This window comes from Mixophyes fleayi, chromosome 5 (genome assembly GCF_038048845.1).
Source record: "Mixophyes fleayi isolate aMixFle1 chromosome 5, aMixFle1.hap1, whole genome shotgun sequence".
Lineage (NCBI taxonomy): Eukaryota > Metazoa > Chordata > Amphibia > Anura > Limnodynastidae > Mixophyes > Mixophyes fleayi.
In genome coordinates, this window is record NC_134406.1 from 125,003,635 (window position 1) to 125,021,847 (window position 18,213).

General features: G+C 40.1%; 1 protein-coding gene across 3 annotated transcripts in view; it reads left to right on the top strand.

Annotated features, from left to right (window-relative positions):
- EPB41L4B (erythrocyte membrane protein band 4.1 like 4B) overlaps nucleotides 1–16,164 on the top strand; it is a 359,971-nt gene extending 343,807 nt beyond the window's left edge. For all 3 annotated transcript variants that reach the window (XM_075212804.1, XM_075212805.1, XM_075212808.1), the window contains one exon: nucleotides 13,221–16,164. In XM_075212804.1, the coding sequence (XP_075068905.1) occupies nucleotides 13,221–13,314 (94 nt within the window). In that variant the 3' untranslated portion in view covers nucleotides 13,315–16,164. The remainder of the gene's footprint in view (nucleotides 1–13,220) is intronic.
- Nucleotides 16,165–18,213: the final 2,049 nt, after the last annotated feature.

Consider the following 18,213-nt stretch of genomic DNA (forward strand, 5'->3'; position numbering starts at 1 on the left):
TCATATTGTTCTTGTCATTCTCCAATCTCAATGCCATTGGTCGCACAGAAAAAAAGGGTAGCAGTGTTCTTGTCACTCTCCAGTCTTAGTGCCATTGGTCATACAGAAACAGGGGTAGCACTGTTCTTGTCACTCTCCAGTCTCAGTGCCATTGGTCATACAGAAACAGGGGTAGCAGTGTTCTTGTTACTCTCCAGTCACATTGCTCTGTGCCATCAATATGGATTCACATCAGTCCACAGAAGACCAGGAGCACCAAGCAGCTGCTGGCACCAGTGAAGTTGATTCTAATCCCTAATCTCTACATCATCTGCTAAAGCTTATGTTCACGTGCATAGTGGTTTTAAGGGAAACAAAAATGTAAAAAAAAAAAGCCTTTACCTTTTTAAAGAAAAAAACACCTTTCTAATAAAGGTGAAAATTTACTGTAGAAAAGCATAAAATTGCCAACATGCCATTCTACCCAAAATATTAACAGGTATACCAGCATCAGCTAGCTCCCTTCTCTCAGCTAGATCCCAGCACCTGCAATCTACACTGTCATCATATTCACCCTAATCCTCACCCTTATCAATGTGTACATCTTCCTCACACAATACTAATTCATCCCCGCTGGAATCCACCATTACAGAAGTCTCTGTACTTTGATGTAATTGCTGGTAATGGCATTCCTCATGGAATTTGTAGTACATTTTAGGACAGAGCTGTCATGATTTTTGGGCAATTCTTTTAGACCAGACCAAATGTCAAAATGTTGTGCTGACTCATCTGCATCACCACTGTCTTGGGAAAACTAAATTTATCTCTAGCAGCAGTTGCCAAAGAAACTGGGAAAGGAGACGTTGTCGTGTCATGTACCATTTGAGCTCATTGCATCTCTTGAGATGCTGAAAAGAAAAAGAAGACATAGCTCTTAAACCTAGGATCATGCACAGTTGCCAAAATGTAGGTTTCCGACTTCAAGATATCGATAACCCTCAGATCCTGGCAAAGCAAATAAAGTACATAGTTAGTGTCAGGATCTGTCTGCAAGCTTATGCATTACATGCTGCTTTGCATGGCAGCTCTTGCCTTTTCTCCTTATTATTGTATTGCAGCAGTACCTCAGTACCTCAGTAGGTGCTGCTATTGTGCCTTTCTTGTTTGCATTAGGGGTTAACTTGTTCACTAATTATCCCATGCACCTGGGTGTGTTCTCATTTCCCCTATGAATACATGTCTCCCCCAGCATTCATTGCTGGTTATTGATGTTACACTCTGTGGTCACTTCCTCCTGCCGTGTTACTGGGTTTATGCTGCTTGAGATCTCTACTTACATTCTGCTGACCTGTTTCACCTATGAACCTGGTATTTACCCCTGCATTTCCCTGTACTTGCTGCCTGGAATCTTTCCACACCTCCTGTTTACCTGCAACTGCTGTATACCTGGTAATTACTGCAAGCTCATTGTTACAACATCTGTTCTGACTCTTCAGCAATAAACTTGAATGATTTTTCACCTCATTCATGACTTCTTAGCTGTATTCCTGCATTGATTCGTGACAGTTAGCAGAATTGCTTTGTTTCATCTCATCCTTCAACTTCTCTAGCTGCTTTTCCAAAAGTCTAATTAGGGGAATTATTTGACTCAAGCTAACAGTGTCTGAATTCACTTCACAGGTGACTATTTAGTGTGGTTAAAGCACTTTGCACAACACAGAAAGTATTCTCCCCAGCGCTGGACTAAAGTACATTCACCTTCAAATTCTATTCTTCTTAGAGCTGCTGCAATCTCCTACATGCTGTTGCAGAATGCCAAAAATTACCTGAATTATTTCGGGACACAGACAGCATCTCCTGCATGTCACTGTCATTTTTTTAAAAGCTCTGTACCCTCAAGTTGATTGTGTGAGCAAAACAGGGAATGTGATTGAATTCTCCCCGCTGTAATTCGCTCACAATATTGGTGGCATTATCAGAAATGACTTATCCTCAGTTTATTATTTTGCGCATAAGTTAAATACTGGCTGTTTTTTCATCTAGCACACAAATACTTGTTAGCTTTATTTTTACTCTGAAACTTAAAGTTGATCTAGGACATGCCCTACCCCAACTATGAATCTCTCACCACATTTTAAATTTACCTCCTCCTCCAATGCAACATGGTTTTGGCCAGGTGAAAACTTAGTCCTTTTTTATACTTTGCTCTCCTTAATCACTCAGACCCTGTGTTTCCAGTCCTGTCAGTGCAAAGCCAGTTTCCTCTCAAGTGCTGCAGGTGTTATAAGCAGATCAGCTGTGGCCACAGTGAATCCACCTTTCAAAGTAGCAAATCACGTTAACAATAATAACAAGATGTATTTCTCACAACGCTATTAATCCAATCCTCTGTAATGGTTCAGTCTGTGTTGTAGTATGCAAAGTACAATCCTCCAACGTGTTTTATCCTGTATCTAGGACTTTATCACCTTGATATCTTTATGTTCTCTATCCAGGAGTGTAAATATCCCAACATTTTAATTCAAATGCAGGACTCTACATCAAAACAGTACCAATAAAGGAACCAATGCTTGTCTTGAAACATTGATCTATGGTATATGCCCAGTGATGTCCTCTTTTATATTTATTATGTATATAAAAAATATGTGTGCATCTGATTAATCAAATTATTTTTTAAACGATTGAGCAACATAAACTGTAGGTGCAAATTTAACAATGAACTTTATTACAATTTTTTTATGGGATTGCTCTTTTGTGTATAGCGTAAGCCTTGCTAATAAATGTATCAATCATATGAGCTGTATCTCCAAGAATGATGGAACTTTCCATTGCCAAAATTGTTTCAGCAGTAAACATTTAGCAATTTTGCGCTCAATGTCACTTATATCTGTATTCAATTATTTGAAAAATAGTTATATCCCTATCTCAAATAAGTTTGGTGCTTTTTTGCTTCTCAAAGACATAACCTTGAGGATGAATACTATTTGAGAATTACTTTTAAGGCATCTATATACTGATACCACAAACACTCAGGTTCTTTTACTTACTTAGCAAAATAATTATTTGTTATTTCCACAACTGTTTCATGTGTTATGAAGCATTGTGCTAAATCTGTTCAAACAAATAAGTATTGTGTTCACACATCATTATATATAAATGTAGCTAGGTCATATTTGCCTAATCTCCCGGAATTCCTGGGAGGCTCCCAAATTTTGGGGAGAGTAGGCAAACCTCCCGTATTCGCTGAAATTCACGGCATTGAATGGTGGTGGTTGGGGCTTAATCGTGTCATTAGCCCTTGTGTTCTTAACAAATTCATGTGCTAGTTAAAATGCTACCTTAAATGGGTTTATTGGGTAACTATAACAATGGTTAAATTAAGTATTATAGTGGGATATAAATTGTGATGGTATTTAAGTTAAGGGGAATGTCAGTCCCAGACTCTGGGATAGAAACAATGACAGTCTCAATTATGCCTCTGCATCTCAAGTAATTTAGATTTTTTTAGCTGCTTGCATTGATGCCTTCACTGTATCCAGGGGTGAACAAGTACTAGGCTAGTGTTGGCTAACCTATGACACTCCAGGTGTTGTGAAACTACAAGTCCCAGCATACCCTTCCAGAAATAAGCTGCTATATATTGACAAAGCATGCTGGGACTTGTAGTTTCACAACACCTGGAGTGTCACAGGTTAGCCAACACTGTACTAGGCATTAATTGTTTAATGCTATTGCTGTGTAGTCTGAGCTAATTGATCCTTTGGGATTGGTGTCAGGTGGGTTTATAAGGTTGTCAGCAGCACATATTTATTGCCAGGGATAGAGTTATTGTGTCTGGTTAGTAAGCTGTGTTCTGTTATTCTGCTTGTTCCTGATCATGAACATTTCTGACCATTCATGTCTGGCTCAGCTTGTTATAGATTATCCTTGTCTGTCACCTACCCTGACCATAATTTGGGACTCCTACTGTTCTCTTTGCCACCTTCCCTGAATTCAAATTTGTACCTGACTATTCATTATTGTATCTCTGTGTGGTTTGTTACACCTTAGGTCACTTGGTGTATTTTACTGTCATCACTTATGGGTTCTGCCTCCAATATTCTATTGTTTGTAACAGCTTTAGGAAAACTTATACTAATTTTCACACAAGCCCTGGGGCAACCGAGCACTGTTGAGCACATAGCGCTCTATGGGAAATAATGGGTGCTATAAGTGAAGACCAGATGCAGTTTTATAGGTTTACCTGAGAAGATGGTAGCATCCATTCCTCACAGTGAAATCTTTCAAAGTAAATCTTGATTTTGGCAGTTTTAAATTAATAGTGTGTGCATGATATAAAAAGGTTGGGGATTGTAAACATTGCCAGACAGACCACGTGGGTTTACTGGATTAACTCTTTTTTCACACAGGCTCAGGTGAGTGCTGCTTGTGGAAACATAGTATTCTGTGTTGTATGACACAAATTCTCAAAAATTAAAAAAGGACTCATGTCTTAAAAAACTCTCAAGTTAAATTGATTTTTATGAAGAAGTAAATATATATTCAATTCTAGGGACAAGAAAGAAAAACTGTTTCTGTTTATTGTCGTTTTGCGTTTCAACTGTATTGCATGGCATAGCATATGTGTACTTCCTGCATTGCGTATGTGTACTTCCGGTGCTGTTGCCACGTGTTTAAACAGTCGTTTTGATAGTCTATTATATATGTATAATATTATCACTTGCTAAAGCCTCTGAAATGTTATTACTATTGTTTGGGAAATTGATTTTCTGCGCAGAAAACAAAGGTGTATATTGTGTGATTTTGTGATTTGGATACACAAAGGGTTGATTTATTGTTGTATAGAGACAGAGAGTATCAGTTGCTATCTGACGAAGCAGGTTGCAGAACTGGTGATCGGTATACGAGGCAGGTATACTGGTGATGAAAACAAGGGAAGTTTTTCGCAAGCGCTCCCAATAGTAATTGCAGCGCTTACTGATAATTAGTATCTTTAAGCGGTGCGATCTGACCGCACGGTAAGACCGTGATTGTGACTTGGGAGAGCAGCTGGAGGAATTATATTGGCAAGGTTAGTTGATTGATTTGACTAGTGCTACCAGTGATAATACACTCAACAGATTTGTTGGAGAGACAGGGTATCGAGGAGCTGATTCTCCTGTGGTTCACATTGATATTTCTGTGTTAGGGGTTCCTCGTTTAGGACGAGAAGAAGTGAGTGGACGCAGCTTGAGCAATTCGTCCACGGCCAATAAGACTCTATTGGTAGTTGCGTGTTGCAGAGTGATGAAAGTATTTGCTGGAGAGATAGGGTATCGAGGAGCTGATATCCCTGTGGTTCGCATAGATATTGATTTTGTTCAACATGGGTGCTAAGCATACGCTAGATATGGTCGATGTTCTGCCTACAGAAGGGCCGATTGGTTCTGCGAGGTTTCTTATATTTAAGAAATATGGTGCATACACAATGGCGTATTGCGACAATTGGGTCAAGATGACCAAGGATTGTGGTAGGCCTTTTCCAAAGATCGGTTCAGTTTCAATTCAGAGGTACTGAATAATGTTAGAGATAAGGTACAGTTGATTAAATCAACAAAAGTAAGAATTGAACATGATGACTGTTTAAAATTGTTGCAACTAGAAGGGTACATGTGGCAAAGCAGCGTGTGCACAGCGGAAGTAGCCGTTGACAAGCATAGAGAACTGAGCACAAGCGTGCCCCCGCCGCTGTAGGCGGTTGGGGGTGTAAGTACAGCCGTTACTAAAAATGAGCCCAAGTTTATCGGCCCCTACCAAATATCCAAGATGATCAATCTAGCAGCTTTCAGTTCAGAACTTCCATCCTCACTATGGATTCCCAATGTGTTTCATGTCTCTCTGCTGAAACCGGTGGTAAAAAATAAATTTTCAAGCGTCACAGCTTTTCCGCCTCCGGCTACCTCTCAAGATCAAAATGGAGTATAAGATTAAACAACTGTTGGACAAGAGTAGATACACAGGTTCACTGCAATTTCTGGTCAATTGGAGAGACTATGGGCCTGAGGAACGTTCCTGGGTTAAAGCTTCAGACATTCATGCCCCTCGCTTACTCAAACAGTTTCGGAAAAGATTCCCTAGAAAAATATTGTAAGGTGTCCGGAGTCCACCCTTAGGGAGGGGGGTACTGTAACAATCCTGACCAGGTTTGTTACTTTCCCTGTCTGCTCTGTTCTCCTGTGGATCACATGACTCACCCTCAGGGTGGGTCATTCTAACCTGCTCTATTTAAACTCAGCACTGACACCTGCTCACTGTCAGTGCAACTTGCTGCTGCTCTGACTCCATGGACCCTTGTGTATCCTGATTCTGTGTCTTCCTTGTAAAAGAATTCCATTTCTTTAACCAAGTACTGGAGCACTTCTCCTGGGACTTCCTTGCTGCAAGTATCTTCATGTGCATATTACAAAACTCTGTTTTCTCTCAAGTGTGCCTCTAATATGATACACAGACTCTCATTACCTTCTACCCTGCTGTATAAGAACCTTTGTCATACCAAACAGGCTGATTCACTTACACTGCTAATTCCTGAACTCTGCGGTGTTTAGACCTTGCATCTCTGTGTAGTGTCATCTACTAATTACTGAACCCTGTGGTATCCTGGACATTGGTTATTGCTACTTTCTCTGTGGTGCACAGAGAGCTGACTATTCTCATCCTTTGCTGTGGTTATTGTAGCTGATATCATCTGTGCTGTGAACAAGACTGCTATTGTGTATATCACCTTGCCACGCTCCGCCATGGCTAATTGACACCTGCATTGTATCACTGCCTCTGCTACAGTCATGGCTTCACTCTGCCGTAGCTAATTACTAACTCTAATGTGTGCTTACCTTGCCGGATTCTCCATCTCTGCACTGTAACATATCTTGTCTCCCTGCATTGCTGTATGTGGTGTTCCACTCTGAAATCCTCTCTGCCTCAGTCCCAGTACTATGCCTTCTTGTATATTGATGAATTTAAACATTCTTGTTATTTCTGTATTATGTAAGTTACTAATACTTCCATGTATTAGCTGTGACATCTATACGTATTTATGCTTCTCCATTTTATGTGATATCTGTATTATACATCTGCAGATTATACTTCATTCCTGTCATCTGTGCATATTTATATATATATATATATCTAATATATAAATGCTTAGTGGCGTTTGTGTGTGGGGAAAAAAAAAAAAAGTTGCAGCGCCACCTGCTGGGCAGAGTTATACACTGACCTACTAAATTCTTAGTGTGTGTGGGAACAGAATTCAAAAAGGGCTGAAATTTGGTAGGGCTCAAACTCATTTTCGTGAGGTAATTTTACCTCCTGAACACACATTAAAAAGGGCCCTTGCATCGGGAAGTAACGATCTTCCCCTGAGGAGGCCTGGGCTAGGCCCAAATGCATGACAAGAACCTTTTTAAGACCTTAAGTATCTTGATTTGACTAGAATGCATGAGTATCATGCACGGGTTAACTTGTATGTGTATGTGTGTGTGTATATATATATATATATATATATATATATGTGTGTTTATTATCTACTCATTGAAGTATTGGAAAAGCAACATCCGTGTCTTGCCTCCTTAGTCTGAAACCTAGTTAAGACTCAGCACCAAGTCATGTACAGGTCCGCTCTGACTAATCAGGCCTATATTAAAGCAGATTTGTAACATATAATGGATGCCAAGCTAAGATGTCTAGTGCTGGTGCTAGTTGTGGCTTTGAGTGGTAGATGGAAATGCTGCGTGTTTATTTATTACCAGAACTTTTCCCATTCAGTTCAAATGACCCATTTATTTTAAAAGCAGGCACACATGCTAGAAACACCGTAAATGGGAACATTCATTAAATGCATAGGTTTATTTTTGTTTTTTTGTCATCTCACTCATCTTGAGTGTCTGAAATCAGTAAAACATTTTAAGTTATTTCCACAGTAGTTTACTAAATCAAGCTTTCATTGATTTCACCTGCTCTATACCTGCTCTACACTGAGAAATCTGTCATGGCTGTACTTCTGACAGTGTTATGTCTGGTGATTTTGTTTGTTTTTTCATTACCTTTTATTGATCAGGGATATAGGCAGGGCCGGATTAACCATAGGGCTTACTGGGCTACAGCCCAGGGGCCTATGGCATCCAGGGGGCCCTTGAAAGTGCTCAGCAGCAGTATTGATCGGTCGGGGGCGGGGGCGCCCCCGGCGCGATCAGTGCTGCTGAGCACTTTCACTGCGGTCCTTCCGCGGCGTGCTGTAGTCTCCTTACTGAGGAGATCTCGTGAGTCTCACTCTCACGAGACCTCCTCAGTAAAGAGCAGGGAAGGAGGTAAGTGCCGGGGGGAACGGGAGCTCGGATCACGGGAGGAGGGGGCCCTCATGGGGGAATGGAGGCCCCCTTACCCCAGGGGCCTCCATTCCCTTAATCCGGCTCTGAATATAGGTAGGTGCAAAGGGAACCTGACATAAGTTCCCACTGCACTTTAGCAAAGGAAGATCACTTGCGACAATGATCTATCATGTTCTGGTATGCCATGACATGATTCCTCTTTATAGAAGGTAGCTTTAGGTTCCGATGTTATTGGGTTCTTGAAATCACTTTCTGACCACAGTATAATGTAAAACAGCAAAACTGAAGTCACTGGGAATGGGATTTACAAAAATACAGATTTCGGGCAGTCTGAGCAGGTCAACTAATGTATAAAATAAAAAATCTGTGACAAATGTAAATAAGAAACAGATTTTTGTATTGGTTTCAGTAAATACTACTAAAGAAATGTTTTGGTCTATGTTTTATTTAAATAATAGATATAAATTACATCTGCCTAAAACAAGTACAGAGACAAAATGCAGGATTGTCAAGTTTGCCAGATTCACTCAACACTGAAAGAATAGTCTTTCTGCCATCACACCATCTCTTCCATCAAACAAATGTTATTGGTTCTCCTATTTCCACATATATTGGTATGTTATTTGATTTGATGCAGAATATCTAAATTGTTGTCGCTTGTTTAATTATTGCTTTTCTTTTTGTCAATTTACCTTCTGTCATATTGAGTACATTGGTGTGTCATTGTGACATTAATTAATTCTTTGTGATGAGTTAAGTCATTTGAACTGGATAAAACCTTGTCACCTTTTATTTGCTTTTGAATGTAAAAACAATGTAATAGGAATAATAATTGTTTTGTATGCAAATACAATTGCACATGACTCTGTAACATTCACTAATAACCAGAAACACAAATATCAGCTTATGGAAAATGCTAACCTTTAATTACCTGTGGTGTCCCCACTAAATGAAAAAGGAAAAATTATATTAACACAACACGACCATGTGAAAATATGACTGTTGGCTACAGTGATTAATTCATTCAGATGGTCAGAATGTGAATTAACCTGTTGATTATTTACACTGCTGATATCGGTTTACGTATGATTAATCAGAACCATATTTATATGTATATCATCATCAAGCTCTTACATTTTTTATGAGTTTATTTATATATGTATTAAATAAGATTTTTTAATCTATCTGGTGATCAAGAGCTTGTTATTTTGACATTGTTTATGTTATTTATAAGTTATCTATTTAGCGCTGCAGATAGTTGGTTTATTATTCTAGTCACATCGAGTCACATTTTTTGAATGTTGATATAATTTTCAGTTAATGTTGCTGAGGGACTTCTTTCCCTAGAGTATATCATGCATCCATGGTTAGTATGTGGTGTATATTGGCCCTAATCAATTAATGTATTCAAAGATTTACGATAAAGATCTTCTGGCTTAGGAACAATTTAGGTTAGAGGTGTAAAACATAGAATATTGAGCCGTTAGTGTAATAATTGCATTAATAATAAAATATAGGCTTATATTAATGCTATTACTGAACTACTAGATCTAAACTACAAGATGACTCATATAAAAGAGCTACAAAAACATCCACAAGTACAGCTATAAAACTGTTAGAACTTAAGAGATCTGCAGATATTTGAGAGAAAGTTGTGACTAGGAGTAGTTATTTTCCTACACACAGCAGTACCTGTTAGTTATTCCAATGAAGGACACTGCACCAAACTCTCTTTTGCCAGCTTTTTAATGTAGTGGTTATAACAGAGAATAGTAGTTACATAGCAAATGCAAATAGAATGTGAATAATCTCCAATTCTGTATAAAACTGTTTTTGTCTGTGAATTATATACATGAATAATGAATAATAGAGACACTGTCCTGCTATGCAGCAGGGACAGGCGCATAATTAATACTGTACTAAATACTGTTCTATATTAAAAACAGGGAATGTTAGTTACACATATTGCAATATATGTTAAGCTGACCAACTCACGCCAAAGTCTTCCCAATCTGGTCAGTCCTGACATGATCAAATGCTGTGCTATTTTATCTGGGCTTAAGGCTTACCTGCACACAGCTTTTAAAGGCAAGTCTTTCCCAAGCACTAGCAGCCTTGGGAGACCTGGGACTCACCTGACACAAGTTGGAATTAATTAATGTAAAGAATGGGGTGCAAGAGTGGTGGGACTTACATTGTATAAACAAAAACAGACATAGATCCTCTGTACTCACCATGTACAGACTGAGGTGCAAGAGAGGGTTGCCCACATTGTATAGACAGGGATACTCTGCACTCTCCAAACACATTCCAACTTGTGTCAGGTGACTCCCAGGTTTGGGTGTAAATACCCTCAAATTAAATCTGAAAGTCTGCAGTTAAAGCACATCTTGTTAGTTTCATTTCAAATCCATTGTGGTGGTGTATAGAGCCCAAAGTATGAGAATTGTGCGATGTCCCAATATTTATGGACTTGACTGTAATTCTAGTTACTGACCCGGCTTGCTATTTGAACCTTCTTCTGGATTGTGATTTATGCTTTGGTGTCCTGATTTTGATGTCGGCCACTTTGATCTCTCTCTTTGAATCTCCATCGCTACTGTGCTTCCTGATCGGCCTGACCTGGATTATTAGACTATTCTCACCACCACTACACTGGTAACTGTCCTGGAGAACCGCAATCTGTGCTCCTCTTGCAGCCTAGTCCAAACCTCCTTTTGAGGGTCCCCAGTGAAAACCAGGGGTGCATTACTCCACGCCTCCTTGTTCAGTGGCATCAATACCAGTTAGTGGCTCCATCCTATATGTGATCCTGACAGACACACTGTAAAATAGAGGTTAATTCATCTGAATCTGATTTTATGGCAAAACTTTATTTAGAAACTCAACCTGAGTAGAATTAACAAATCTGAGTTCCATGATTTATTCCTTCATTATTCAACACAATTCTCAGAATCTATCTCAAGACACAATCACATAGTTACCAACTTTTGAAAGTTGGCTTCCAGGAACCTTTCAGGGGAGATGGGCGTGATGAAGGCGGGGCTCCAAAATTCGCCGCGATTCCCGGTGAATCGCAGCGTTTTGGACCTAATTCTGCCCACTTCACTAGGAAGTGGGCAGAATTCTGCCAGATGCGGGAGATTGCCACACTCTCCCAGGAGTCCGTGGGACTCTCGCAAAATGCGGGAGTCTCCTGGACATTCCGGGAGAGTTGGCAAGTATGCACAATCAGGTGTGTGTGTCTAAATATATATATATTTCTAGGTGCTTCTGTGATTCAAAACATATCTATAGAGATCTGATGAATATGGCAGAAAGAACATAAAAATGGGCACCTAGCTTAAAATACAAATGAAAAATGTTATTATTAAAACCTTTCACAATATGTATAAACACAACCTCAATGTAAATCATACTTACCAACTTTACAATGTTGGTATCCGGGAGCCTGCGGAGGAGGTGGGCATCATGGGGGGCGGGCCTCCAAAATCTGCATCATTTTGGACCCGCCCTCGTGACGTCATGACGCGTCATTTGACAGCGGGGGGGGGGGGGCAAACACAGCGATTCACCAGGAATCGCAGCGTTTGTGACCTAATTCTGCCCACTTCACTAGGAAGTGGTCAGATCCGGGGTTTTGCCGCACTCGCCCGGGAGTCCGGGAGACTCAAGCAAAATGCGGGAGTCTCCCGGACATTCCGGGAGAGGTGGCAAGTATGATGTAAATGGGTGTAAATGTGATGGTCAAATCTGCATAATGTGGAGGAATACAATATGTGTGCCAATCACAATATGAAAGTACATATATTGCTGAATCTGTGTTGTCCTAGAGCATATCATGCATAACAAATCAACCTGATGTTGATGAAAGTAACCCAACATACAGAAGTTATAAAAACTGAAGATCAAATATCTTATGCTTCTATGAGTACAGCATTCATGGGATCCTTGATGGAACAATCTAAATGCGATAAGTCGAAAATAAACTGAGTGAGTGAATAGCCAGTTCACCTCACTCTCCATTAAATATTCTCCAGATAGATGGAAAGCTCCTTGATGAATCTGCTAGCAAATAGCTTCCTAGAGATGACTCATCCTCCTGCTCCTTATTGGAACTACAAGCAAGCTTCTTATGGAGTCATAGATCAAAAAAAACCTTGTACTGTCAATTGAATGGAGATCAGCTGCAGTAGAACACAGCAGTTTGAAGTTGTTTTAGTCTCTCTACTCGCCGCTTAGTGTAATCCCCGCTGTGCCAGACTTAGGAGCTGTTGGTAAATGATGATGCACCTCATATAGGAGGAGTAGCTCCTCGCATAGCAAGTGAACACGGTGGTCCTAACCTACCGTACCACCACCAAGATCAAGAAAAGGTGTGTAACTGACTTTAAAATTTAGTACAATTAATATTTAATATGTTTAAGATGTCTGCAAATATATAGATTTTCAGCTATAAAATGGTTGGATCATATATATATTGCGTTAGATGATACATTTTAGGACTATTACACAGCAATGCAATGTCTACAGCCATAATCACATGCAGCTATGATTACCTCATATGTGTTAGGAGAAATTATCTCTGTATTGTCCTAAAAATAAATCCCTGCAACAATCCCCATAGTTCCTTTCAGTAGTTTTTTATCTGTCATCTGTTTTGAAAATGTTTAACTAAGCTTTTAAATACATTGCATTCACCATAAAATAAGTAATATTATTTTAAAATCGAATAGTTTGGGTGTACTTTTGTAAAATAATTTTTTATTCTCTCTCTCTAATTATGGTTAAAAAAAATGTTGGCACACATAAAAATCAATACAACTTTACAAGACAATACATTAACCAATATCTAATTTTTTTTTCTTCTGTTGACAGGAGGCATGATTTCAAGAGGTGTCCAAAAGACAGGGGGACTGGAGGTGATCCCAGCACCTCTTTGGATGTATCACCTCTTGAAAACAACTCATAAATTGTTGATTTGTAACACACCACAGTGCTCAGCAGTACCGCACAGTAAGGAAAACAGGACATGCATAAAACATGGACATACAAGAAAGTAGATAAATAGATGCAGACATGAAAAATTGCAAAGGAATGGCCCTTTCATTCTATATTCATTCTATGTATAGCTTACATTCTATATATATATGAATATATACACCGATAAACCACACCATTAAAACAACTAACAAGTGAAGTGAATAACAATGATTATCTTGTTACAAGGGCACCTGTCAAGGGTTAGGATATATTAGGCAGCAAATGAATAGTCAGTTCTTGACGTTGATCTGTTGGAAGCAGGAAAAGTAGGCCATCTTAAGGATCTGAGCGACTTTGGCAAGGGCCAAAACGGCAGTTCTCGTGGGGGGTTCCTGGTATGCAGTGTTTAGTACCTACCAAAGTGGTCCACAAAAGGACAACAGGTGAACAAGTGACAGGGTCATGGGCGCCCAAGGCTCATTGATGTGCATGGGGGTCTAAACCTAGCCCATCTGGACCAATCCCACAGAAGAGCTACTGTAGCACAAATTGCTAAGAAAGTTAATGCAGTTAAGTGCTTCGCCAAAAGCACTTACAGTGGGCATGTAAGTACCAGAACTGGAACATGTAGCAATGAAAGAAGGTTGCTTGGTCTGATTAATCACATTTTCTTTTACATCATGTGGAAGGCTGCGTCCTGGCAGCCATGTGGATGTTATTTTGACACCCACCCACCTAATCATTGTTGCAGACCAAGTACACCTCTTCATGGCAATGGTATTCTCGGAGGGCAGTGGCCACTTTCAGCAGAATAATGCACCCTGCCACAGTGCAAAAAATTGTTTAGGAATGGATTGGGGAAAATTACAAATAGTTCAAGGTGTTGACGTGGCCTCCAAGTTCCCCAGATCTCAATCCAATCAAGCATCTGTGGGATGTGCTGGAAAAACAAGTTCAAGCCATGGAGGCCCTACCTCACAACTTACAGGATTTAAGGAACTGCTGCTAATGTCTTGGTGCCAGATACCACAGGACAACTTCAGAGGTTGTGTGGAGTCCATGTCTCAATGGGTCAGAACTGCATGTCGGCACAATATTAGGCATGTGGTTTTAATGTTGTGGCTGATCATTGTATAGCGAGAGAGAGTTGGGCATAATTATTTGCGAGAAATGATATCAAGAATTAGTCCATGTTCTTAAAATATACAGCAAACAATATTATGTTAGCATACAAAAGTTTCAATGTTATTGAAATGCTTAATAATTACTTTTACACTGCAAAGATGTAGTTTAACTACCTTTCTTTTTCTTTCCATAGATGAACAAGATAAATCCAAATAATTATGGCAACAAAATTTTATATAGGTGTTAAGGGCAAGGTGTATGTAATCCTCAACTACTAGATCCTCTTCTTGAGATGTTCATATTTAGCACCCCCTTTCCGAGGAACTGGATACATTTCATAGTACTCAGTTCCCCCAGAACTTAAGTTCAGGTAGCAGCAGTTGTTCATTTACAATTGCCCGGTGGAGTGAACAGCACATAGTAGGAGGGTACTGAATATCAGACTGGCATTTGCCTGGTGAAGTGGACAGCACATGGTAGCAGGTAGTGAGCAACCAGATGGTGTAGTGTTGTGAACTAGCAATCTGACAGGCAAGGGTTAATGCAAATAACAGACAGGCCACGATCAGGAGATATATATGCAGATCCGTTTGGCAAAGAAGACAGCAAAATCCTTTAAATCATCCAGTGCAAACACTGATAGCAGAACAGGTCAGGATACAAGGCACACTAGGTGAATCAGGAACTATCACCAGCATTTGTATGCTGCCAGGAAGGGGTTTATATAGTCATCAGCACCAATCAGAAACATCCTCATTATCACCATTTATTTATATAGCGCCACTAATTCCGCAGCGCTGTACAGAGAACTCACTCACATCAGTCCCTGCCCCATTGGGGCTTACAGTCAAAATTCCCTAACACACACACACACACACACACACACACGTCAATTTGTTAGCAGCCACATAACCTACCAGTATGTTTTTGCAGTGTGGGAGGAAACCGGAGCACCCGGAGGAAACCCACACAAACACAGGGAGAACATACAAACTCCTCACAGATAAGGCCATGGTTGGGAATTGAACTCATGACCCCAGTGCTGTAAGGCAGAAGTGCTAACGACTTAGCCACCAAGCTGCCCCAACAGCAGGATGATTAGCTACATGAGTGTAGTAGGTGACTACACAACTGAGTCTGCCAGACTGACAGCTAATTGAAGCTTGTAACTATTTACCTAGCAACCAGCTGAATTAATAACATAAATGATTCTACAGATAGTAGTAGCAGTAATTGCACAGATGATAGATCAGAACAACAAGAGAGATCCTTCTTTCTTAACAATTTGTTTATCTTTGTTTCCTATATGTGGAGCAATGAAAAGGAGAAGTAGCAAGAGGAGGAGCTGCCAAGGACGCAAACCTCCTCTTCCCTGCTGGTCCTGAACTTTCACCATTTGTTCTCTTCCTGGAAGCAAAACAACAAGATTCCCAAGAAAGCAAAGAGCTGCTTGCAACCATCGCTACAAACCTCCAGGATATTAAGGGCCAGCAGGAGAGAATTGTAATCGCAATAGAAGGGGTTGTCAAAGTACTGGTGGCCGTCATCAAGCAGACCTGGCCGCACATCTTGCGCCAGTGAGCCTGAGGCAAAAGAGAGCTTAAAACCTGCCTCTGCACTTGCAGCTCCAGTGCACGAGCCATACAGAACCAAGTACAGAGGGCTATATCTAAACTTGTCCCTGAGGTGAATAAAAAAAACATATAAAAAATTATTAAGCACATTCTGCTGGTATTTGTCAATTAATCCTACATAAGGAATAGATTAAAATTAAAGCATGTATATGTTGCTCTTAGGAAGGATGGCCAATAGATTTGGATGTTATATGGTGAATGTTGAAATCTGAGTCTGCACTCTTTTCCACATTTGGTGGAATTGCCCAATTATCATACCATTCTGTTTCAAAGTACATTCTATTATTAATTTAATCAGAACAACTAGTACCCAAAAGTCCCTTGTACATTTTTGCTCTTTCATTCACAACGTGTGCAACCAAACAAAAAAATTGCTATCCCATATTCTCACAAGAGCTTATATAGTCAAAAATTGAAAGCAACAGGGACCTCTGTTTCTCTCTCTCTCCTCAAAAAATACATCTGACACATAGCATGCATTGAAAGCATCTCATACTACCTTCATGATAAACAAGCTACATTTCATGCCATATGGGCTCCTTGGTACATTAGAGAAAGTCGTCCTGGCCATCATTTACCAAAGGTGCCAACATCCCCCTGACCTTACACTTACAAATATCCAAGTGAACATCCTGGAAGCTGCTTTTGGTCGTATAAGACATAATCATTCCTGATACCTCATTATTATTAGATGTTTTACAGCCATTTCAGAACCTACAATTACATAATTAGAATTATAAATTTATAATAATCTATTGTTAGAATAGATTTTGAAATGTTGCCCTGTTCTGTTCTTCTATCCATTCCTCCCCTTCGCCCCTATCATTACCACTCAGTTTTATAACGTGACCCCCGCAAGAGGGTATAGACTTCGCTGCTCCTATCCCGCAGGTCGCGGTTCCCTGAATGAGTGTTGGCAGTGTAAATAGAGGAGCTTGATACAGCGGAGAGGTGACGGCCAGTCAGAGAGAGACACTAAAGGTAATGACGATAAGATCAGTCTCATAGGAATGCAGAGTAATGATGGTGTAGCAGAAGTGGCAATGGAGTGGCAACACTTTAAGCAGTAGCTGGAAGTAACAGCAGGAGAGTCCTTGGTTCAGCAATACTACAAATGGAAGCAATGCTGAAATAGAATAGTTGATATGTAGATGGTACGTCAGGACAACTGCAGATGGATACTGATACAGCGGCAGTTGAATGAGAGCAATAGCGGAGTAGAACTAGCTGATCCGTAGTTGGTAACTCAGAGCAACAGCAGGTGAATTACTGGTACAGCAACAGTTCCAATAGAAGTGATGATGAAGCAGAACTAGCTGATCCGCAAGTGGTAACTCAGAGCAACAGCAGATGAATTACTGGCACAACGGCAGTTCAATACTAGCAGTAATGGAGTGGAACTTTAGCTGATCCGTAGATGGTAACTCAAAGCAACTGCAGGCGAATTACTGACACAGCGGCAGTTCAAACAGAGGCAGTAATGGAGTAGAACTTAGCTGATCCGTAGATGGTGATTCAGAGCAGCAGCAGGTGAGTACAGGTGCAGCAAGCAGTTCTATTAGCGGCAGCGGCAGAGAGGAGTTCAGCTGATCCATGATGTTCATACAAGATAACAACAGGTGAGTCAGACCGAAGGAAGCCAGATCCTTACTGAGAGTGAGTAACTTGAAGAACAGGCATCAGACAGAAGGGAATTGGAGGTTTAAATAGTGCTCCAAATGTCAGAACCAATGGGAACAGGTAGGAGGTCATAAGTGAGAGTAATTGGTAGTACATGCGCAGATCAATAGACTAGATGGTGGATGTTGATCCGATAATGAAGTTAGTACACCCTGATCACCGCTTAGAGGTGGAAGGTAACAAAGTCGGTACCCGTCCACGGGGCCGGCGTGTGACATAAATAACTGATGATAATCTCAGCTACATTTTCATGCAGCATGTATTATTGGCCTCTGTATACATAATTGTGGTGTAAAATTATAAGACAAATTATTATTGTTTAGATTGACAATTATTAGATATTTTTGTCCCCAAGAGAAAATGGTACAATATGCATTATTTGTGTTACAGTATATGTATTTTTAGCTTGCACTAACAACTGAAGTACTGTTGAATGACATAATCTCGGA